The 24,357-nt window shown below is 45.9% G+C and overlaps 1 protein-coding gene across 1 annotated transcript in view; it reads right to left on the bottom strand.

The window, feature by feature from the left end:
- Window positions 1-17,487, bottom strand: part of GNA13 (G protein subunit alpha 13) — a 44,752-nt gene extending 27,265 nt beyond the window's left edge. The window contains exons 1-2 of the mRNA XM_045489519.1: window positions 16,855-17,487; window positions 13,963-14,189 (exon numbers count right to left, since the gene is read on the bottom strand). Of these exons, the coding sequence (XP_045345475.1) occupies window positions 13,963-14,189; window positions 16,855-17,137 (510 nt within the window). The 5' untranslated portion in view covers window positions 17,138-17,487. The remainder of the gene's footprint in view (window positions 1-13,962; window positions 14,190-16,854) is intronic.
- Between the last annotated feature and the right edge of the window lie 6,870 nt (window positions 17,488-24,357).

The raw sequence follows: 24,357 nt of genomic DNA, 5'->3' as shown, positions 1-24,357 counted from the left end.
AAAAAAAAATAATTATAAAACAATAAAACAACATTTAAACTTAAAAAAGCTACTTTGGATTCTGGAGCCTGTAAGTAACTCCTTAAAAAAACAAAAAACAACTTTCTTACTTTTCAGTTTCCACCTAATGATAACACTATAAAGCATAAGAGTTTTCAGCTCTGGGGTGCCTGGGTGGCTCAGTCGGTCAAGTGTCTGACTCTTGGGTTTCGTTTCAAGTCATGATCTCACGTTTCATGGGTTTGAGCCCCTCATCAGGCTCTGTGCTATCAGCATATAGCCTGCTTGGGATTCTTTCTCTCCCTCTCTCTCTGCCTCTCCCGATTGCTCTCTCCTTCAAAATAAATAAACTTAAAAAAAAAAAAAAAAAAACAAGAGCTTTCAGCTCTGAAAAATTCCTCAAAGTTAAAATACTCTTTTAAAAAGGGTCACAGACAATCCCAACAGCATGAAGAAACGTTGAGCTCTGCCAGAACTTCTTCAGTAGTACTTTTCGTTTTTTGATTCTCAAAAAGCAATGACCTCAGTTGTTGAAAAAAAGGTAAGAAAGAATACAGTTTTCCAATCCAGAACCCACTTCCCAAATACAGTTTCAATTCCCCAGCTATCTCAATAGAGGGGCCTGAAGAATCCTCGTGAACGTACACTAGATGGAAAGTTCTGCTCTGTGATGATGTGCTACAATGCATCCTGAAATCCCCACAACTCAAACCTTGTGCAACAATCAATCGCAGCATTAATTATCATTAACAATCGACATTCATTAACTAATTCTATGCTTAGAATCACACAGCAGAGGAGAGGAAAAGCCCAGATCACTTTATTCCCAGTTTAGTGTTCAGTCCATCATCCTAAACTCTCTTGCCCACAGAGAAGCCCCCCCCCCCGCCCCCGCCCGCAAGAGCATTAACTACCATCCATCCCTTCACCCTCTGCCAATTCATCAGGTCAGACAGCAGAGCAGCACGACCTGCGAGTGTTTTCGAATACTGACAAATGTGGGAAAGAGTTCAGAATGTATACTGGCAGAGCAGTTCGCTTCCAAACCTCTGCTCAGTTAATCGTGTTATTAAGGGATGCAGGAAAGCGTGCAGTGGGTACAGCACTGGCCACGGGGTCCTACGGCCCGAGTTTGAATCGTGGCTCTAATCAAAACGAGCTGTGACTTTACCTTCTATGGACCTACGTACCCTATGATTTATGTACAAAATGAAGTGAACTGGACCCACGTACCCTCTTAGGTCTTTTCTAGGTTAGCAAACACTTAGTGATTCTGCATATTCTCGGCAGAAAAAAGATCAGCAAAGGCAGGGCACTATAGCATTTATCACATCACGGGCAACCACTGGTGGGGGACTTATCCGGCTCCCACTAAATTCAAAGCCTCCATTAAGGCAAGCAGACATGGTGACCTTGAGTCCCCCGGGCCTGCGTAGCCCAGAACATGGTGTGCACAGGTATTCGATACATGTCTGCTGAAGGAACAAAGGAATGAATGTTATTCAATGGCCAAGTTATTGCCCTCACTAAACAGGATACGGTCGTAAGTAAAACTATCAAGTAGAGTGAAAAACTCTTCTGTGTTTCTCTGGCCTAACGTTAACATTATTAAGTGGAATGAACTCTGCTTCTGAGACAGTGACATTCAAAGAAATCGGTGATATAAACGCAACGTCCTCTTGAACTTTGAAAAGGCTTGAAAAAAACCCAGCCTGCTAAGCCAGATGGTTGAAACTACTGCAAAAGGGAAATGAGAACAGTCGGCTAATTTCAAGGGAAGCTTCTCTACTTCCTCACCTCTCTTCCTTCGTCGAGCCCCTCCAGCCTGGCTTCCCCCTCCCCGGGTCACCTGCCACAGCAATAACCCTCCTGTTGCCAAAGTCAACGAACATGCTGGTCTTCACCTTGCTAGGCCTTAGTGGCAGGTGGCACTTCTGTCCACTTTCTTCGCTGACACACTTTTCTGGCTTCCGTGGCATGACACGTTCCTGAATTTCCACCTTTCCAGCCATTTCTGCCAGCATCCCCCTCTCTGCATATTCTCAGACGGTCTGCAGGTTCCTAAAGATGCTGTCCTGAGCCCAATTCTCTTTTACTCCCTGCCTTCCCTTGGGTACACATTCTAGAGACTTTAAATGTCACCTGAATACAAGGAACTCCTAAATTTCTACCTACGGCCCAAAGCTCTGTTCTGGATTCCAGACTCATGTATCAAACTGTTACTTTGATTCCACCCACGTCTCACAGAGATCTCAACCCAGTATGCCCAAACTAAAGTCTTAATCTTCTCTGTCAAATCTCTTTCTCACACAATCTTTTCATTTCAGCAAGAAGCACCACCATTCACCTGGTTGTTAAAATCAGAAGCCCGAGTCACCCTTAACATACGCGCCTCCCTGCCCCCCGCCATCTCATATCCAATTTATCAGATCCCCGTGATTTGCCCTACAAAGTGTACCCCAAGTCCACGGTCTTCTCTCCATTTTTACGGCCACCGCTTGCGACCAGCAGCTCGTTCTGCACTCGTCTCCTAACTCGGGCACCGCTCTGCATCCAGGGGATCTCGATAAATATTTACGGACTGACGACTGCTCTTCCCATTTGCCTCCAATCTCCACACTCCGGCAAGCTTTTCCCCACACACGTCCTGCACACACGGTCTTCCTCTGCCTGCCGAACCTTCCTTCTTCTCGCCTGGCTGACCCTTTCGCGTCCGTGGGGTCCTAACCTACAGGTCCCCCCTCAGACCATCCTCTTGTTCCCTCACTGCTTCCTTTTCTTGTCCTTCAGAGTATCCACCGCACGTGATTACTGATTTGTCTGCCTACCAGTGTAGGCTCCTGCACCTAAGCAAGGCCAGTGGGAACAGAGATCGCTTTCATTTGGTTCACTAGCAACCGTCCGGCCTGCAAAAAAGGGCCTGGTCGTTAATAGGTGTTCAATTAAATGCTACTGAATGGCTGCTGAGAGCTGCCAGTTAACATTATCAGACTTGTTAAAGAACGGATCTCCTGAAAAATCTGCTGCTCAAGGCCTTCTCATCCACATTATATTCTTGGTTTGCTCTCCACGTTCCCTATTTGAGAAGAGAATTCAGATTATGGACACTCAAAATGGACACGCAAAGCAGTGCTCCAAACCTTAATATTTGCATATAGTACAAAATACAATTACACATAAAAACAGAAGATGAGCATACACATTCCCTTGAAAAGACTGTGTTTCTACAGAATGAAAGTTAAACAAACAAAACAAAGAGCCTTCTTTTTCAAAACAAAGCCATCTTACATTACGGCCCAATGTACAAACTGTTTCACAGATGAAAACCTCGGTTTCTTACTAAATTGTAACACTAACCTTAGAAAGGTTTACATTTGCTCCTAATTCAAAAAGGCAAGGGAAAAATGAAGCAAGTGCATGTAATTCTCCTTGCCCTAGTCTAGAACTGAAATGCGTAACATCTATATGGTATAAAGTCCCTATAACGTTTGAAGCTGTAGCTAAGGAACAAGGACACTTTACTGCACACATAGTAATTAGCAACAGTTAAAAATAGCAAATCATGGGGTGCTTGGGTGCATTAAGCTCAGTCCATTAAGTGTCCCACACTTGATTCTGGCTCAGTCATAACCTCACAGTTGTGGGATTGAGCCCCACATCGGGCTCTGTACTGACAGCACGGAGCCTGCTTGGGAATCTCTCTCTCCCTCTGCCCCGTCTCCTTCCCCCAATCTAAGTAAATGAATAAACTTAAAAAAAATTAGCAAATCATTAGTACTGCAATATCTTAACTGGCTAAATCACATTACTCTTCTTTAAATATTTCAACTAGGATAAACAATGTTTGCAGTTTTGTGAATATACAGCATTCATTTACTGAGATTTTTAAAAAAATCAATAAATAGGAATTTATTTTTTTTTATTTTTATTTATTTTTGAGAGAAAGAGGCAGAGCACGAGACAGGAAGGGGCAGAGAGGGAGAAACAGAACCTGAAGCAGGCTCTGAGCTCCGAGCTGTCAGCGCAGAGCCCGATGTGGGGCTCAAACTCACGAACTGTGAGATCATGACCCGAGCCGAAGTTAGATGCCCAACCGACTGAGCCACCCAGGCGCCCCAAAAAATAGGAATTTAGAGACCATCTTATATCCGAATGACAATTTAAAGCATAATCTTCTCATTTGCTACGCCTCTCGTGGCACACAGCTGACCAGGCCGTAACTCGTGAGTGACTCTTCAGCGACTCTGAAAACCTAGTGCGGTTTGCTCACTGCTAGTAGCTTCCATGAGTTTTCCTTTTCCTTTATATCAATAAACGGATACAACCACACTTACTATCAGGAGGCCCATACAACTCTATACAAGTCCGACTAGTCAGTCTGTCTTATTTAACAGAAAAATAACTTTTAAATAGATTATCCAGTGAATAAGAAAAGAGTAACCAGGATATTGAAAAGGAAAGTGAAAGTCTCTTACATCCGCACACCAATTATTCATTAGTCCAGCTCCTGTAACCCCAGAGGAGAAAAGTTCTCTTCGCAGGCTAACGGGTTCCTATTCTCTGGCTCAAGGAACCCAAAGACACTGTTATATCTTAGCTAAAGGGTTTTGTTTGTTGACTAACAGTGTTTTTAAACGACAAAAAAAGTAACATGGTTTCTTTCCTTAGGGGAGCAAATCTGAAATTTGTTTATTTTGCTCCCCAAGAAAACAGAGTTCTGTTAGACTAGTGTTTTTAGTTGGTTTTTATACGAAACGATCAGAAGTTATAAAATCTCACAAAAAGGGACATGAAATCTTTAAAAAATTGTTGTATTTTGTAAGGAACTTTTTTTTTTTTTTTAATCCTTGGAAAAGAAGCCCAAATACCCTCTTCAACAGGCATCCTCGCAGAGCCTCTACCAACTACAGGCCCAGGAAACAAGGGGGGGGGGGTGGCGTGCAGGTGTGTGGGCAGAGGGGTCCGCAGAGACACAGAAAAGGAGGGAAGGAAAGAGAAACACGCACATTCAGTGGGAGTGGCTGGGGCACCTGCACCTATGCCAGAGGTCACCTCCACGCCGCCAGCAGGAAGCTAGGATTTGATGCGTTCCGCCTACACATCGGCTTGAAAACCAAGCAAAGTGACAGGAGAAGGCAACAAGACCCAACAGCGCGATGCCAGCTCGGTTCCCTTCAGTAGAGACGACATCCGGTCTAGTGAGAACAGAAGTCACAGCCCGCGTTATTTTAGAACTCAGGGTTTTTATACTGGTAACCAACAGAGTGAATCAAATCAATGCTTACAGGCATTTGTTTTTTTAAAAAGCTACTTATGTAAAAGCTACTTATGCAAAAAGCTACTTTCTGTGCATGTGGCGTATGAGGAACACCAGGAGCTAATGTTAATAACATGGCTAATATGAGCCGGGCACTGCACCAGAGGCTTTACTTTACATGGATCATCTCATGTAATTTCTGTAACAACTGGTAATAGCAGGCCCTCAGATAGGGAAATTTCAGAAACAGAAAACGCTGGGGGACTTGTTCAAACTCACACCATCTAGTTCCATGTTACCCAACAGTAGAGCAGGTAACCGCAGTGAATTTTAAGGTTATCACATTAAAACCATTTGTAAAAATGTCTTGTGACGTGTGAAATAAATAAATCAGTAAGTTGGAATATGGTTATTTTCGAATTTGCTTGGAAGATACACGGAGCAATACCGACTACGCAGGTCTTATGACTTAGACCTGAAGCCAAAAAAAGTCAACGAAGAGTAATTCCACTCCAAGTTTTCTGCATCTGTTTTATAATAGTTGGGGATGAAAAAGTTCATCGACAGCACGGATTTTAAAAATCTTTTTTATTCATTTTGCAAAAAGAAGAAAGTGATTAAGTTGGAAAGATTAACATAAACGACTACCGCTGCAACAGATTGGTAACTTTAGCCAAGGCCACTGAAGTCCTGTTCTCAAAACAATATTACTATTTCGTTGATACCTATCAACCCATTCTAATAAAGCTCTGCTAATGTGGATGTTAACAAATTCTCTTGAAAAAAGGCATCTTGCAAAAAAACACTTTTTTTCACAATGACAAAAGTAAACTCTATCATACAGCTCACACACACACACACACACACACACACACACAGTACTTTCAAGCAAGGAAATGAAATTGTCGATTTCCAGATATATTCAATTAAAAAAATAGGCAGTTTCTAACTGGAACAAAAACCAACACAAACCACGATCTGGAATGCTCATAAGCAGTATAAAAACTGTGACAGCTACCTAAGAAACACTGCAAAGCTGGGGCGCCTGGGTGGCTCAGCCGCTTAAGCGGCCAACTTCGGCTCAGGTCACGATCTCACAGTCTGTCCGTGAGTTTGAGCCCTGCGTCAGGCTCTGTGCTGACAGCTCGCGGAGCCTGGAGCCTGTTTCCGATTCTGTGTCTCCCTCTCTCTGACCCTCCCCGTTCATGCTCTGTCTCTGTCTCAAAAATAAATAAACGTTAAAAAAAAAAAAAAAAAAAAAGAAACACTGCAAAGGAGCTCATGAAATAACAGCACAGGTGTCCCGACAGCCCCTTCTCCACACCAAGTGCAAATCTGGGCAACCATGTGCTGGACACGGGCCCATTCCCAAATGACAATTTCTTAGAAAAATACATAGCTGCCTTTCACGCTGGTTGCCACTAGGCTCTCATGTTTCAGGGTACACGTTAAAAGCCACGTTCACTGACAGAACATCAGCTGAGGCTCACTAGTACACGTAGTTTTCAAGGATGTGAAGATTCAAACAGCCTTTATCATGATGAGTGGCGGTGAGGATGAACTGTACCGCTAAGTTAGTAACTCTACCATTAAATGTCATCTAAGATTATTACATTGTAACTATGACCTAAGTTAATAAAGTAAGAAAGGAATGACACAGGGATATTACGAAAGTTCAGAACGCAGGAACTGTGACTACCAGTGCAACACTATGTATTCTTTTTTTTATGTTTATTTCTTTTTCAGAGAGAGCACGAGCCAGGGAGGGGCAGAGAGAGAGGGGGGGGCAGGGGATCTGAAGCAGGCTCCACGCTGACAGCAGCAAGCCCCATGCGGGGCTCAAACCCACAAACCACGAGATCACGACCTAGTCGAAATCGGATGCTCAACCAACTGAGCCACCCAGGCACCCAATGTATTAATAAAACCTTACACATACTCAAAAGAGAACTTTCTAGGGGAGTGTTAATTATCTGTGTGTATGCGTGTTGGCCAGAGAGGCTGGGAATGGAAGGAAAGAATGCTCCATGGACATCATGCTTGAGTGCTTCACAATGGTTCAGTGCCCAGGGCTGTGGACCAGCAGTCAGCAGACCAGGGCTCCAGGGTCTATTCTACCATCTTTTACCAGCTCTGTGAACCAAAGTATCAAGAAACCTCTCGGCATCTAAGTTTCCTAATCTGTGAAACAGAGACAACAGCACGCATTCTGTTCCTCTCAGTTTTTTAAAGGATTATATGACAATGTAGCTGAAACGGCTTTAAAAGGTACAGAGCAATTTTTATAAGACGTAAGGTATTAAAAAGTGATATAATTATCAGCCCTTGAGCTAATTTTCTGGAGAAAGAAACTGGCACCTGTTTGGGGCTAACAGGACTAGGTACCCCAGCTTGGTGGGGCCTCTGCCTATATGCGAAAGACGAAGAGGGAATATTCCATCCAGGAAGCCTTTGGCAATTACGGTTTTCTTCAACTTGAGCTCACAACCCTTTCTCCCGGGTTAAATGTACTGTAGTACGGAATTCTGAAACTCAAGCCTCGTTTTCCCAACAACACGATTTCCTCGCTTCATCCCGTGGCTGTTTAATGAACATTTTCAGAGCAACATAAATCACTATACCACTAGCTTTATTTAGCAATAAAAATAATAGAGAAAGCAGCACAGTATTTTACAATATCCCTTCAGCACCCAGAGCCTAAACATCCCATAGCTAGTTAAGCTACAGGTATAAACACGAACACACTGACATAATATATCACGAGATACGTATCCATGTAAACGCACATGCACGCACACCATCTCACAAAATTGTATGAACGTTATAAGCACATGCCAAAGCACCCTCTTTTTTATTTTTTATTTTTAAATGTTTATTTACTTTTTTCAGAGAGAGCACATGCACACGCGAGTGGGGGAGGGGCAGAGAGCCAGACAGGGAGAGAGAGAATCGCAAAGAGGCTCTGTGCAAGAGCCCGAGGCGGGGCTCAATCCCACAACTGTGAGCTCCCAACCGGAGCCAATATCAAGCGACGGACACCTGCCCGACTGAGCCACCCAGGTGCCCCTTCTTTTTGTTTTTAACGTACAATCCTGTAACTCTGGGTTTCTAAGATGTGGATCAGATTTCATCTGATCAAATTCACCAAAAAGGAAATTCTATCTACAGAAATCTAAATTTTAAAATCTCTACAGTTTTTAATGTTACATATAATCCCTTTGTTATGTATGCTGAGATATTCTACCATGACCCTAGAATCAGTAGACAATAGGTTTTTTGCAACTTGGAAGTCAAAGTCCTGATTTGATTTTATTCATAAAGGAAACAGACCAATTGCTTCTCTAACAGACACATGGTATTTTCAACAGACGATGGTAATTGAGTCACCTTTTAAAGCCAACCCAAATTACTGCTAAAGAATAAACCAGTGCCTCTCACTCTATAGTGTTTCAAATCCATTTTGCCGTACAAATAAAGAAATAAGTATTTTAGCCCAAACTGAAGTTCCTCCTTTACTTAGCACTCGGCTGCTCGGCACAGATCAATGCCTGAGGCTAAACAGTTACTCCGTTACACAGACTGACACAAGTTCTGTCTTCGCGGATAAACCACCTCATCAGCTCGGAGAAGCGTCACCGTCATCAAGCACAACCTGTACTACTTGGGTAAGAAAGACTAAGTCTAACTGAAGGTACCGTGATTAAAAAAGAAAAGAAAAGAAAAGAAAAGAAAACAAAACCAAACAAAAACAACAACAACAACAAAAAAAACCCAGCTTTGGTTTCAGGGATTGCAAAGAAAGACTGGTCATTACAGGAAGTTGTATTAATGCTGACAAGTTAAAGTGTTTATAGAAAGTAGGAAGCTCTAGAATGTCCCTCCCACTCACACTTTCCTGCCCTATATGACCAGTTCCATTAATGGTGTTTCTATTTCTGAATAAGTCACTGTGTATTAAATATTCAGAACAATTAACTGGCAACGATTCCTGGCCATTTTGTCAGGTTTGCTCCGTATCTCCAGTTCTATCGGCTCCCGGCCAAGCCCTGTCTCCCATCTCTAGTCCTTGAAGTTACCAAATTCCCCGACTACAGTCACACAAGGTGTTCCAGAGGGCATCTCGTCTGTACAGTGGCAGGCCTCAGTGAACATACTGCAAGGCACAGCGTCACAAATATTCGATCCAGTACTAAAGGAGACCACTTCTTAACTATGTGTTATCCTGTGAGCTCGTTTCTAAGAATTAGGAAGGTACCTTAAGCCAGCACAGCAATGTAAATCTTAGATTTTTCTTCTTCCACAGTAAACTATTTGGCTTACCCATAATGAAACTAACCAGAAAAGGAAATGTTTGCCTTTGGGAGCTTGGGAAAGAAAACATTCATGTTTGCACCCGAAGTTATTCCTAACAAATGAATGGCTGGCTAAAACCCCAGGCTGTGACACCACTACCCCATCCCTTGCTCCAAAGACTGGTTATAAAGCAGTTGTTCATCTGAAGGAAGAAAAAAAAAAAAGAGCCATAAAGAGGTTTAAAAACCGTTCCCATTTGTTTTCTGCATTTCAATTTGTATCAATAAATTTAATCACCAATCATTAGTTGAAGCAAGCAAACAAAAAAGGCTACTTTTATTCATCTGCTAACTCTACCCTTTTCCCGATGGTTTACTTTTTCCATCCAAGATTCAAGAATATACATTGTTAAACGTAAAAAGAAAAATTATGGTTTTGTAATACAAGGACTTCCCATCTTCTAGAAAAATTAACAAACTACGTACAGAAATGATTCCTATTTCCCAGAAGAAACTTCATGTGAGATGTTTCTTTTTTTCTCCAAGAACCTTATACTTCAGAATGTCTAGAAAATGAGTTAATGAGACTCAGGCTGATGCTAGTGAGTGAGAAGAAGACAAGACGTGCCAAGAGAGCCTCTGCTTCAGTGGGAGGACCAAATACAAGTGGCAACGAGTGGAGTACAGGCGACCCAGGGGGGCTAGAAGCAAGCACACGGAGGAGAGAAGACAGGACAGGGAGCGGCGTTCCAGTAGGGAGGGCTGGACAAAGTCCTGACCCTGAGGCACTGTTCCTCAGGGTGGCCAAGGAGCAAATTCATCCAAATCACGGAGGACTGTCTGCTACAGATAAATACACATCGCTGGGTCCCATTCCAGATTCCTGAATCAGATCCTCCTGTGATGGGAGTCTAGGGCTCTTTTTGTTTTGTTTTGTATTAAACAAGCACTGATGCAAGGGGTCCAGGGACCACATTTAGTCACATTAAAATGTGATTACCATTCTTCTAGGTCAAGGGTAAGACCTAATGAATAGATACAATAATGAAAAACCCCGACAGACCTTGTACAGACAGCCAAAGCAGCAGAAAATCAGGGTATGTGGAAATCGAGAGGTTACAGGACGTGCGAAGTAGTCTAATGAATATACGGTTGGAATCACAGGTAGGCTAGCTAGTCTTGACTCAAATAAAGAGGCTGAACTCTGTTCTGGACGTAACGGAGAACGAGCGTAGGTTTCTGAACCAACCCATGCTATGTTTGAACAAGATTACTTGGGAGTCCAAGCAAGAGGTACCAAGAAATCAGTGTAAAGGAGGAAAGGAGGAAATGGACGCCAGAGATTTTTCAGGGGGTGGAGAAGACAGGACTCAGCGGTTTCTGTGTGTAGAGAAAAGGAACTGAAGGGAACCGTCAGGAAAATCTTCAGTGAGCCAGCTGCCCTCTCAGTGTCCAACGCTACCCCAAGCACCACACAGTCTCCAAAAGTCCAAGAGTCATGAACTCAGGGCAATAACGGGGCACCTTCTATACGCGCCAGGCACCATCCACAACGCCAAGTACACCAAGGAAAAAACTTCCGGTCCTCCGGGAGTTTAAAATTACATCTCTCCGGGGCGCCTGGGTGGCTCAGTCGGTTGAGCGTCCGACTTCAGCTCGGGTCACGATCTCGCAGTCCGTGAGTTCGAGCCCCGTGTCGGGCTCTGGGCTGATGGCTCAGAGCCTGGAGCCTGCTTCCATTCTGTGTCTCCCCCTCTCTCTGCCCCTCCCCCGTTCATGCTGTCTCTCTCTGTCTCAAAAATAAAATAAAACGTTAAAAAAGTAAAATAAAATTACATCTCTCCCGGGGCACCAGGGTAGCTCAGTCGGTTTAAGCGTCCAACTTCGGCTCAGGTCACGATCTCGTGGTTTGTGAGTTCGAGCCCCACGTCGGGCTCCGTGCTGACAGCTCAGAGCCTGGAGCCTGCTTCCGATTCTGGGTCTCCTTCTCTCTCTGCCCCTCCCCCACTTGCACTCTGTCTCTCTCTCTCTCTCTCAAAAATAAACAAACATTAAAAAAAATTTACATCTCTCCCTGGTCCTCTTTTCTTCTGTCCCTACTTTTTAGGAGGAAAAGAAGTATCTCTGGAACTTGTCTCTCCTTGTGCTCGACGCCTTCTTTGCTACAAAGCATCAGCTGGGTCAAGTCACGACCATGTGGGGTGCTGAGCGGTTTTAGGGATCTATTCCGAATGATGGACACTTAGGAATGCTTTCTCAACTAGGACGACATGGCAGTCTTGACACCAAACTGTCAAGATGTAAATGTCCACATTCAAGCGTCAGTGGAGCCCAACTTCAATTAAATGGACTTACGGAACTTTCCTACAGAAAACTTAAGAGTACAGCTGTTTGTTTATTCATCCAACCAATATGAACCATATGCTTTTAAGATGGATGTTTCTTCCCTGACCAGGAAGGATGAATAACATCCTGAGAAACCTTGGAGAGAAAGTGTGACTTGTCAACAAAACGAATTAAGAAAGGAGACCAAGCAGCACTTAAACCGGGAGAGATGGGGACAAGGGACGGGGGGGGGGGGGGGGGGGGGGGGGGGGGGAAGGGCGTGTGGAGGAACCATCAGCTATCAAAGAACAAATACTAACCAGAGGGCAAAATTCCGCCACAAGTCTGAGAACTGGATGGAGGTCACTTGTCAAGTGAAATGCCCGATTTTCAAAATGTAATGTTGCCAACTCCTCCATTTTAACAAGAGTGTGAGACAGGCTTTGCCTCCCGCTAACGGACAAATTACTGGACAAGACAAGACACACACACTCTTTTTTTTTTTTTTTAATTTTTTTTTCCACGTTTTTATTTATTTTTTTTGGGACAGAGAGAGACAGAGCATGAACGGGGGAGGGGCAGAGAGAGAGGGAGACACAGAATCGGAAACAGGCTCCAGGCTCTGAGCCATCAGCCCAGAGCCCGACGCGGGGCTCGAACTCACGGACCGCGAGATCGTGACCTGGCTGAAGTCGGACGCTTAACCGACTGCGCCACCCAGGCGCCCCAAGACACACACACTCTTGACGAGAACTACTTGAGACATACGTGATCAAGTGCTCAGGCTGTACGGAGCCCATGAGAACCATAATTCAAAGAAAAGAAAGATTCAGTATCAGTTTTATAAAAAACTAGCACGAACACATCTCTAGAACTTTTAATAACCAAGCCTGGCTTCTGAGTATGAACTGAAATGGCAAAGACTCCTAGCTGTACATCTTCTTGTAGCCACACCCATAACTGTGGATCACTTTAAGGCCGATGACATCATCGAACCACTTTCTAAGCAGTTTTACTTTTAACTGTCACTTTTTTTTTTTTTTTTTTTTATATTATGGTAAAACACTTCAAATCTGTACTGCCTCCAAAATGCATACAGTCTAGATTGTTATTCCTGGGATCTCTCCGGTCTTTGGCAAATAAAACTCAGAATACAATCAGAGCATTCACAGTTAAACTGCAAAACACTTGATTTCAATTATTATTTGTGTACCTTTAACCCCAATCAGATCCTTTCTTTTCCACCCTACCTTCAGTGCTGGGTAACAATTACAAAGTTTTATGATATTCTATGATTATTCTGCTTTTTAAAAAGAGACATTTTGGGGGCACCTGGGTGGCTCAGCCGGTTAAGCATCCAACTCTTGATTTCGGCTCAGGTCATGATCTCACGGTTCGTGAATTCAAATCCCGCATCGGGCTCTGCGCTGACCGGGCAGAACCTGCTTGCGATTCTCTCTCTCCCGCTCCCCCCCCACCCCATCCCTCCCCCACTTGTGCTATCTCTCTCAAAATAAACTTAAAAAAAGAAACATTGTGTAAAATGTGCTTAGAAACCTTTAAAAAACACACAGAGAAAGCAGATATATAAAAAGCACAATGACTTAAATGTTATCAAGAACTTTAGTCTCTTTATATATTTAATCAACCTGTATCATAAAATGAGTACCTTCAAAGTCTAAATGACACATTTGAACAACTCAGCTCAGTTACTGAGCTCTCAGTCCAAGAGCAAAAGATCAATTTTTTAGGAGGATGAATTTCATTGTGGCAATTGAGAGGATATCATTTTCAAAAGGAGACTAAAATGAGGAGAAAATACCCATGAAAATCACTATCATCTTATTTGTAAAAAGAAAAAAATGACCAATTAAACACCTCTGCGTCACCAACTCTATGGAGTTCAGCTTATTTTTATCTTGCTTAGTCAGAAGCTCATCCATATAGCAACCCAACTTTTCTGAGGCTAAAATTCTAGACGGATACATTTTTGTCGTGGGAGTCAGGGAAAACAGGTGTATTACAATCAGCTCCCGATAAATGTCACTAAAATAAATCGACAGCAACGTAAAAGAACAAATCTCTTACCAGTTGAAACTCTCGACGCCGGTCATAGGCGTTCTGTATGCCGCTGTCTGCCCACAATGCTCGGATAACCGGGAGATACTGTAAAAACACTCGGCTTTCCACCATTCCCTGGGCCGCCATGGAGGACCGTGTGTCAAATGCCATCATCTTGTCCCCGTTGACTTGGTTTGAGTCGTCTCCCCACGGGATATGAAGCTTCTCACGCGCGTCCACTAGCACTCGCATACCTTTGTTTAAAAAGAAAGGAAAAGATGAGCTAGGAGCCACTGGATACTCTCACCGGTTCTATCCCGATATTACTTTCTGAAACTTCGTAACTACTGCAGGCCTACCTCCTCCAAAAACCCAGACCAACATCAAAACACCCGCAACTCTGCAGAGCTTAAAAAGCCGGTTGTTCACAGTCATAAAATTAGAGCCTGGAAAAGCAAACACTATTCACACAATTGCTCTTTCTGAAGGATTTCAACATGTTCTAATTTATAAGATCGCTTTTTACACAGTTTTAATAGAGGGGAGCCACAAGAGAACCAGAGCTGGTGAAGGAAAAAGAAACTACGCTGCAGGCTCTGGAAGCAACCGCGGCTAAGATTTTCTGAGCCCCTCGACAAGACATTTATGAAATGTCGAGAATCAAACATCCATCACTCGGAGTTCCGTTCGTTCCCCAGGCATCCGGCTTTAACCCGACACCCAGTCTTCTAAGAGCACATTCAAAACTCAAAGACTCCCAGACCGAGCCTCAAATCAGGGTAAGTCACGGGAAAGCCTTCGATTTCCCAAACGGGAAAGAAGAGCAGCTGTGAAAAGTGTATCAAAACAGAGCGTTCGGGGCGCCTGGGTGGCGCAGTCGGTTAAGCGTCCGACTTCAGCCAGGTCACGATCTCGCGGTCCGGGAGTTCGAGCCCCGCGTCAGGCTCTGGGCTGACGGCTCAGAGCCTGGAGCCTGTTTCCGATTCTGTGTCTCCCTCTCTCTCTGCCCCTCCCCCGTTCATGCTCTGTCTTGCTCTGTCCCCCCAAAAAATAAATAAACGTTGAAAAAAAAAATTAAAAAAAAAAAAAAAAACAGAGCGTTCAACTCGCACAGGTTAATTCAAACCGAGTTATCTCTGATCACTGCACTGTGACCTTTGGTCCATCTATCTCAACAGCCACGGGACTACTCGGGTCACTTGTCCGGATAACTGAAAACCCGTTTTTGCCGTCCACCTAATCACGCCAACTCAAAAAAAGGGAGATGTCTTGTGACTTACTTCATCTCATTGCCAATGTTAGAGTAGGGTCACATCAGGAGCCGGTGCACAAGGACCAGGTGTTTACCTGGCTCGTAATCAGTTACCATGTTGACTCTATTTATTGACATAATTCCAGAAGTGCGGCTGCATCAGGATACAAAGGTACCTTCAATTAAGGACTGGCAAGGCGGGGTCTGCAGCCTTGAAAGAGCCCTCAATTAGCTTTGTGCTAAACATTAAGATGGGACAAACACAACTGTTTTACACAGCTTAGCTGCAGGGGTACCAGGGCTCAGAGCTGACTCCTCTCCCCCTCATTGCCCCTTGGTCCCCACTCCCGGGGAGAAGTTTTCCTCTCCTCAATCCTGGGAGAAAGAAAAAAAAAAAAAGAAAGAAAAAAGAAAAAAAGAGTGACTGAGAAGTTGTTGCTTAAGAACTTCCTGAACAACAACAAAAAAAATCCCACTTGAAAAAACACTGCTTGAAAATCTGCTGAAATCTGTAGCAAACTCTGGGACAACTGCTACCCAGATGGGAGTTCCCTGATGCACCTGAGCCACCAGGCCCTGTATCTCAAATCTGCCAAAATGCCTTTCATAAATAGTAGAAAATATTCGATACTAAGAATAAGGAATATAATTGTCACTGAAATAAGAATCACCTTCTCCAATTCTCCGAAAGTGCAGAAATAAAATTCACTTAAGAGCAAAGTTCAGTTTTAAACATGCTGTCAAACAGAAGCAGAGTCTATGATCCAAGACGACAGTGATTCACTGACTCAACCTGCACAGGCTTTGCATCACTTTTTAGGCCAAAGATTCTTCATACCAACGCACAGTTTAATTTAAATAGTACAGCAAGAGGTGGAACCCCCCCTCTCCTGCCCCCACTTATTAAGCAAAAAGGAGAGTGGGACGTGTTGCATACTGATTACAGGCAAAACATCCTGCCCCGCCGTGACAATGGGGCGAAAAACCACTGATGCTAATTTTTTCAGACTAACTGCATGGGTTTACTCTCCTGATGCCAGCACAGTACACAGGACTCCCTGAAGTGTCGTATCTCTGCCCCAAAGGGCCCACCAACTGTCACCCTTCGCCCTTGACAAGTCTCAGGCAAAAGTTTCCTTACTGAGACGGTTCCAGAACTCCCTTGCTTAGGAGGCAGCCAAGGAAGCAGGGAATTGGGAGCAGCCCCGACCCCATGTGACTCGGGTCACCCACCCCGGGCGGCGAGGTTGGGCAGGCAGCGCCGGGGCGGGGGATGGGGGAGTGTAGGTCTGGGGCTGGCCCTCGGGTCTTCTGGCCTCGTCCGGTGGAAGACGGGAGCGGTCACCCCGCACCTCGAGGCACTTCCCTCTCCGAGGCGAGGCCAGCGGCGAGGCGGGGGTGCAGGGGACCTGCACTCGAACGGCAAGGGGGAAAGCGGGGCGCCCCCGGGCATCCTCTCCCCTGGCGGGTCGAGGGCACCCCGGGCAGGCAGGACCGCCGCCCAGGGTGGGCGCGTCCCCTTCCCGCCCGCCCGCCGGGCCGGGTCCTCTGCCCGGGAAGGAGCGAACGAGGGCGGTGCCCGGCCCCGCGCCGGCCGCCTCCGCCCCCCCCCCCCACCCCAGCGCCGGCCCGGGCCCGCGATCCCCGCGGCGACCCCCGCTCTGCACCTTTAATCACGTTGCTGTAGATGGTGGGGCGGAACTCCTCGCGCGCGCGCTGGTCGAAGTCCTGCCCGTGGATGATCCGCATCTGCTTCAGGAAGGTGGACTTGCCGCTCTCGCCCGCGCCCAGCAGCAGGATCTTCACGAGCCGCTTCACGTAGGTCTTCTCCCGGGACAGGCATTTGTCGATCTCCTTGGACTTGCGCTGCTGCTCGGCCTCGCCGCTCGTGAGCACGCAGCCCGGGAAGCACACGGACAGCACGGACCGCGACGGCAGGAAGTCCGCCATCTTGCCGCCGCCGCCGCCGCCTCGGCGGGCCCCTCCGGCTCCCTCCACCTCCTCCTCGGGCGGCGGGCGGCTCCTGCTACGAGGCTCGAGGGCGGGGAGCGCTGCGGCGGCCCGAGCGCGCCCGGGGAGGGAGGGAACCAGAGAGGTGACTCGCAGGGCGGGCCGGGCAGGGCGGGCCGGAGGAGACGGGGAGGGAGGGAAAGAGGGCGGGGCCAGGAGGGGCGGTGGCCCCCGGGCGTGCGCGCGCCCGCCGCCTCCCGGGGGGCGCGCACGCACGCACGCACGCACGCACGCCGAGGCCTCTTCCCACCAACCCCGCTCCAACCCACCGCCTCCAGTCGTGCGCCGGCGAGTCAAGCTCTAGTCCCGGTGCCCGCGGCCGCCGCTCGGCGCGCGCGGGGGTTGGGGTGGGGCTGGGAATGGTCACGTGGTCTCCGGCCAGCCGGGGCGCGCGCTTGGAACCCGACTTTCTGTTTCCCTTTAATTAGCTGCGCCCAATGACTGGCAGGAGGGCCGCTTCCCCGAGCCCGAGCCCGGAGGCAGGAGGCCGGAGACCGGGTCCCAGACCCTGCCCTTTGGGGCTCTCCTACGGCTCTCACTGCTGGGTTACGTGCCCGCCGCCTGCTGTCAAGATTCGCGCGCCTAATTTCGAGGCCCCTGGCTGGGGTGCTATTCAGGCAGCAGGCGCGAGTGTGGAAGGTTTTAGGGCCTTTTCTTGAGGTGGTTTCTTTGACATCCTGCTCTCCCAAGCCCGGAATGATAACCACACATCATCAGCCCCCCTCCCCACGCCCCCAACTCTTTTTGGCATTCTCAGACCCCGCAAAAGAGAAGATACTGGAGTTGATGTTAATCTGAGATGTGCGAGGAGGGGTTGCTAATGCCTCATTCGTGCCGCACCGAAGTCAGTGGATGGTAGCTGCAGGAGGGTGAGGTCATGGTGAAAATCCCCCTAAACCGGACACAGTGAAGCAGACTCTTCCCTACAAGGAAGCAGATAAGCTGTCTGTTTGACCTAGGACTGGAGCAAGCAAATGTTAGGTTTCCTGCCAGATTACAGAGGATATGACCAGCCAAGGGACTTTTTTGTGTCCTAACAGCAGATTCAGGCCCGGACACCTGAAAGGGCTGCCAGGGGACGAGCGACAAGTGACAGCTGGGGTGGCAGAGAGACTGTGGAGACAGGACCCCGGAAGCCAGCTTCTTTATTCTCACTGTTTAGTTCCAAGTGGAAACAGCCGTTTTGGTTGGTCTCTGTTCTGGGCAGTGCAAAGGTAACGTTCCTTGATTTGGGGCCCTGTGTCTCAGAAGCCACCCTTGTGTTAGGCAGTTGTGGTTAAGAGGTCAGCACTCCGAGAGGCGCAGGGCAGGTTTAAATTTAAAAAATCAGTGCCAATCAGTTTGCTGTCGGGTTGGCTTCATGGCCGAGAAGCCTCATGAGTCAGTAAATAGGCTTCAGTAAACATGGCTATAGTAGGACTATGTCCTGTTGTCCTGGCCAAGCCTGCAGGGTGGACAATCTACAATCTACAAAGCAGGATAGGTTCACCTCCAGAATCTATGGATTGATAGAGTTAGAATCACCGGGCGGTGCCTTCCGACAAAATGTACGGTAAAAGTCTACCCTGGATGGAAAAATCTCTCTAGTCTCAATAGTGTTCAGGAGGCCCTGTTCTCCCACCATGAAGCGGCTGACCTCTGCCCACGACAGGGGAGCAGGTGTGGCCCCCACGCACCATGTCTCTGCGGACTCCAGATGCTGATCTGAACTCATTTGCAAAAACAGGAGGGAAGCCTGGAAGTTAGGTAGTTAACATGTTGCTTTTCTTTTTGCAAAAGTGTGTGCAGCATAATGGAGAAGCGAGGGTGTCTAGGAGTCAGGAAGGTATTCCTGCCCAGCCGGTTCGTGTTGTGACATGCAGAGCAGCAGAGAAAGCTATTCAAAGCCCTGCCTGTAACCCTTGGTTGGCTCAGATCGAGTCGAACTGGCTCTGGTCAGTGTTTCTGAGAGACATCGTTGGGCCTAGCCTGAGGTTTGCCGATAGCGGTCCAACTGCTTCTATTTAATAGTCAAGCCACCTTGAAATTATAAGTGTAAAAAATGAGTTAGAAGTTTGGTGGTTCCTCAGAAAGTTAAACACAGAACTGACGTATGAACTAGCAATTCTACTTATAGGTCAAAAATAATTGAAAACAGGTATTCAAACAAAAAATTGTGCACCTGTGTTCATGACAGAGCACTGTTCAGAAGAGCCAAAAGAAGAAAACCCGCCCTATATCCATCAATAGATGAGTGGATAGGAGGGCCTGGGTGGCTCAGTCAATTGAGTGTCCGACTTCAGCTCAGGTCATGGTCGCTCGGCTCATGGGTTCGAGCCCCACATCAGGCTCTGTGCGGATAGCTCAGAGCCTGGAGCCTGCTTTGGATTCTGTGTCTCCTGCTCTCTCTGCCCCTTCCCCACTCATGCTCTCTCTCTCTCTCAAAAATAAATAAACATTTTTTAAAAATTTAAAAAAATTAAAAAAAATTAAAATTATTAAATTATTAAATATTAAATTAATTAAATTATTTAAAAATTTTAAAAAATTAAAAAAATAGATGAGTGGATAAACAAAAATGTGGTATATCCATAAAATGGAATTATTCACCCATAAAAGGGAATGAAATACTGACCGATACATGCTACTACAATATAGATGAACCCTGAAAACATTATGCTAAGTGGAAGAAGCCAGTCACAAAAGGCTGCATATTGTGAGGTTCCATTTATATGAAAAGTCCAGAGTAGACAAAGCCATAGAAACAGCAGGTTAATAGTTGCCAGGGGCTAGGAGGAGGGAAGAATGGGGAGTGACTGTTTATGGGCTCAGGGTTTCCTTTGGGGTGATGAAAATGTTTAGGAACTAGGGGCGCCTGGGTGTCTCAGTCGGTTAAGCATCCGACTCATCTCAGGTCATGATCTCACGGTTCATGGGTTTGAGTCCTGCATCCGGCTCTGTGCTGACAGCTCAGAGTCTGGAGCCTGCTTCGGATCCTGTGTCTCCCTCTCTCTCTCTATCCCTCCCCCATTCGTTCTCTCTCTCTCAAAAATAATAAACATTAAAAAAAAAAAAAAAAAGAAGAAGAAGAAAATGTTTAGGAACTACATATTGGTGACAGTTGCAGAACGTTGTGAATGTACTAAATGCCCTGAATTGTATACTTTAGTCAAATGATGCATTTGATGTTATGTGAATTTTATCACAATTAAAAAAAAAAAAAATGAAGTGGGGAAAATAATATTTTCCGTAAAAGAAAAGGCACCATTTAACACTGAGGTACCCACAGTGTCCCACGTTCAATGAATGAACGTGTGATTGTGTTCGTTTTAAAATAACAACAGGTTATTATAAGGTATAAGGTATATGTTATCCATTCTAGCAGTTGCTTCGGGTTACATTGTAACAGTATTAATGCTATTTTAATTTCCAGATAGATTGTTCCGTAACTAAAAAAAGAAAATCCAAACTGGCTAAGGGAGTACAGAGTCCTTGGTTAGAACTGAATCTGCTGGGTGCTAGATTTCCAGAGGCCCCAGATGTGAATTCCTTGGAAGCATATTGCTGCTAGCCACATGCAAACGACAGATTCTGATGCCCCAGAGGAGCTGTGATAAAATGGTTGATTAGTTGCCATGCTCTATTCTTTCTGGAAACCCAAGGTCTGGCGGCAAACAGTCTTGTGAGATAAACAGTGAAGCTGTGACTAAAAATGTAGAAATCCATTTCCAAATAGCTCTTCGTCTGTGACGTGGTCACTTCAGGAAGGACACGGGCCCTTTCCAGTAATACTGGCGATGCTTGAAATCAATTACTTGTAACTCTTTTGTTGGAATTGGAAGATAGGCCTCCTATCTTACAGTCACAGCTTTTTTACAGTGAAAAAAAAAAAATGGTATGGTTTAGCTCATTTACCTACCCTTCGTGCCAAATAACTTTGGGCTATTTACAAAAATCAGTATTATCCAGAAAGGACAAAAATTTGTCACCCTCAGACATGCACATTCCAAAGAATATGCCAGAGGCTCTAGGAACAATTCCAAAAGAGGAGTTACTTTTTTTTCTTTTTTTTTTTTTTTTTCCAAATGATGAGAAATCTAATTTAAATAAGTGTTTCCCCTGCCCAGGTGACTACTCACCACTCAGGATAGGACAACGCCCGCTTAGGTATGTTTATTTAAAAATCAGCCACATTACTTGATGGTTAAACCTGCGGTTAATTTTCTAATAAGGGTAACAACACAGCCGGCATCCTTGCGACACAAGTCTTCTTTTGCCTCATCAGTAATACACAATAGGCAGATTCTAATCCTTTCTTCCACATAAACACAGGCATGGATTTTTGGGATCTTCGTTTCCGGTCCTAGAAAGGGAAGGGGATTCCCTAGCCCTCCCGCGACACCAATCCCTGCCATGTGTGTAATGCTTTCAAGGCCCCAAGGCACTTTGACCTACTTGTTCTCATTCTCTTCTCTGCTCACAAGAGCCGGACTAGGAACACTCAGTGTCGACCTGCTCCCCTCCTGTCTCACCCTGAGTAGCTGATGGGGAAGAAAAGGTTCGAGGTGACACAACGGAAGCCTCATCCAGCCTGGCCACTTACAGAGCCAGAACGAGGACCACCGTGCCCCGCCCCCTCCTTTGGACTCTACATCCGGTGCTGTTTCTGATATGCCAAAGTTGCATTTGTGCCCCGAATGTCCAGCTGGATGAAGTTCAAACTTAAGCAGCTAACTGTGCTTATAACCAGGAGGCACCACAGAGTCCCATAGTTTTTGGTGGTTGGCGGGTCTGTTTTTCCAGCCCCTTTGCAGCTGGCTGTCATCGGGAAGTTCACCAGCTCTTAGGCTGATTCTGGTAAGATGTTCCATACGTTGAACCCAGCCTCTAGTTTGTAAAATGTTCCAGGTGGCTGATGTAGAAATGAGAAAAGAGGAGCCAAGCTTATGGCAATATTTACATGATGCGTAAACCCCAGACGTTCCCTTAACGTGAGTTAGAGATGAGAAGGCACCTTTTTTTTTTTTTTTTTTTTTGGCAATGAAATTTGCCTCTCACGTGGAAAGTTTTGTATGAAACTAGGCATGCAGAGTTGTGTTGCTGGTGGGGTTTTTTGTTGTTGTTGTTATTAATGGAAAACATGACTTTAATTACTGGCTGTACTTTTCTCAGCCTCCGAGAAAGATCCATGAGTTGCTGTGGACCAGCTGTGACCTCACTCGGCTTATCTGAATTCAGAAGCCTGTGCCGTCTTAAAGACACATGCCGGCACCCGTATAAGCCCTTACACCTTGCATAAAGCATCAGATTCATTTACGGGCAGTCTATTTATATGACACTAACAAAAAGCTTTGCCCGTAAATCTGAGATCCTTTCTCAGAAACTCAAAACATCTTGCTCAGTCCCTCCCCTTTATTTTCCCTCAGAGCTTTTTATTTTTAATTTTTTTAATGTTTTATTTATTTTGAGAGAGAGAGAGAGAGAGAGTGTGTGTGTGTGTGTGTGTGTGTGTGTGTGTGAGCAGGGGAGGGGCTGAGAGAGAGAGAGAGAGACCCAGAATCCGAAGACTCAGAGCCTCAGGCTCTGAGCCCAATACGGGGCTCGAACAAGTGAACTGCGAGATCATGACCAGGGCCTCAACCAACTGAGCCGCCCAGTCACCCCACCCCTCAGAGCTTTTTAAACATGAGGGATCATCTTTATATTTTATTGCCTGTAAAGGGGCTGCCCGTTGCCAGAAACAGGTAAGGGCTCTTTCACATTAACTTCTGTTTCTCTAGGGAAGTTTCAGGCTGTGAAGCCTCAATTTATTCCTGCGTCAAAATCCTCTGCTCCCAATCCGGCCGAAGAAGTTTTCTTTCACTCAGAACGCTGGATTACAGGCTCGGGCCTGTTGCTTCCAGGAACCACACTCCTGGCCAGCTGGCTAGCCAGGTCGCATCACACATCGAGGCCTGTAGACCTCGCCTTGGCCTCAGTATAAACGCTAGGGTGGGTCAGTCGGTCGAGTTGACCATCAAGCAGTAAGGGCTCACACACAGGGGCACTGAGAAATAAGTCCGTGTAGACTTTGTCTGAATGCAGCAGCCTGGCTCACGGAGCCCATAATGTCATCAGCACGTCTGTCTCCAAACTCCCGGGTCAGCTGCTAAGGAAAAGCTGGGCTAGCTTATGGTTGGATTCTGGGAAAGGCAGCCAACTGCTGAGTCAGAGTCCTAGCCTGGAAGGGTCTAGAAAAGCTGAAACACAGTCATCAAGGTCCCTGTCTCTTGCTTTAGGAATTAGCTTTCTCCTGGCTGTGGGAGGGCTATGCCAGGCCTGCCTGGAAGATGAGAGGCAGCCGTAAAAGCAGAGGGAAACCGCTCGCCTTGTCAAGCTATTGTCTCCAGTCATTCTGTACTTAACGATGGTTTCCCGTCTTTGCAAATAAACAGAACCGGAAGAAGAAAAACGTCTCTTCGGTAGGGAGGTCATCTGCGTTTCCATCCAAACCGCACAAATCGTATCAGATGGTTTGCTCGTCATTTTGCAGCGAATATAGTGTGGGTGCAGGAACTTGGGAAGAACTCAATGTATTCGAGCCTTGCCCTTCGTATCTGTAAAATGGGAGTGTTTGAACATAAAGATTTGTCTTGAGGATTAAATTACAAGATAAATCCACTCCATTTCTGTCCATAAATGAGAGGTTCAGTTTTAGACTCTCGGAGGAAGCAGCAACCAAACTTCTTTAACATCGCTTTGAAAGTTTAGCAGTATTGTCCTGGTCAGAACGGGCTCCTGATATTTCCCGAGCTCTTCCTTCTGAGTGTAAAGGTATCTCCTCTGCTCAGGTTCATTCATAGCGGCTGATGTGTCCCCCAGCGGATCCCTTTCTCATCAAAAGAATTTAACACAACAATGAGAAAATGCATGTATATTAGGGGTTGTCACCCAAATTTGAACTCTCAAGAGGGGACGAGTTTATTACTTTCCATCAATAATGAGAGTACAAGGGATCCGCTCAGAGAGCAGAGGTTCAAGTGGAGATGTTGGCACAGTGAACTAAGAGCATGGGCTTTGTTTTCCAATCTGCAAAGTGGGTATAATCATCTTAGCGTTATATAAGGGGGAGAGTTATATAAAATGACAGAGCAGGCTTTTAGTCAATGTCACCATGTTTCCCTGCTGTCAAAGTATTTACT

Source organism: Leopardus geoffroyi, chromosome E1, assembly GCF_018350155.1.
Source record: "Leopardus geoffroyi isolate Oge1 chromosome E1, O.geoffroyi_Oge1_pat1.0, whole genome shotgun sequence".
In the NCBI taxonomy this organism is placed as follows: domain Eukaryota; kingdom Metazoa; phylum Chordata; class Mammalia; order Carnivora; family Felidae; genus Leopardus; species Leopardus geoffroyi.
The sequence above is the reverse complement of the archived record's forward strand: the minus strand, read 5'-3'. Positions and strand labels throughout refer to the sequence as shown.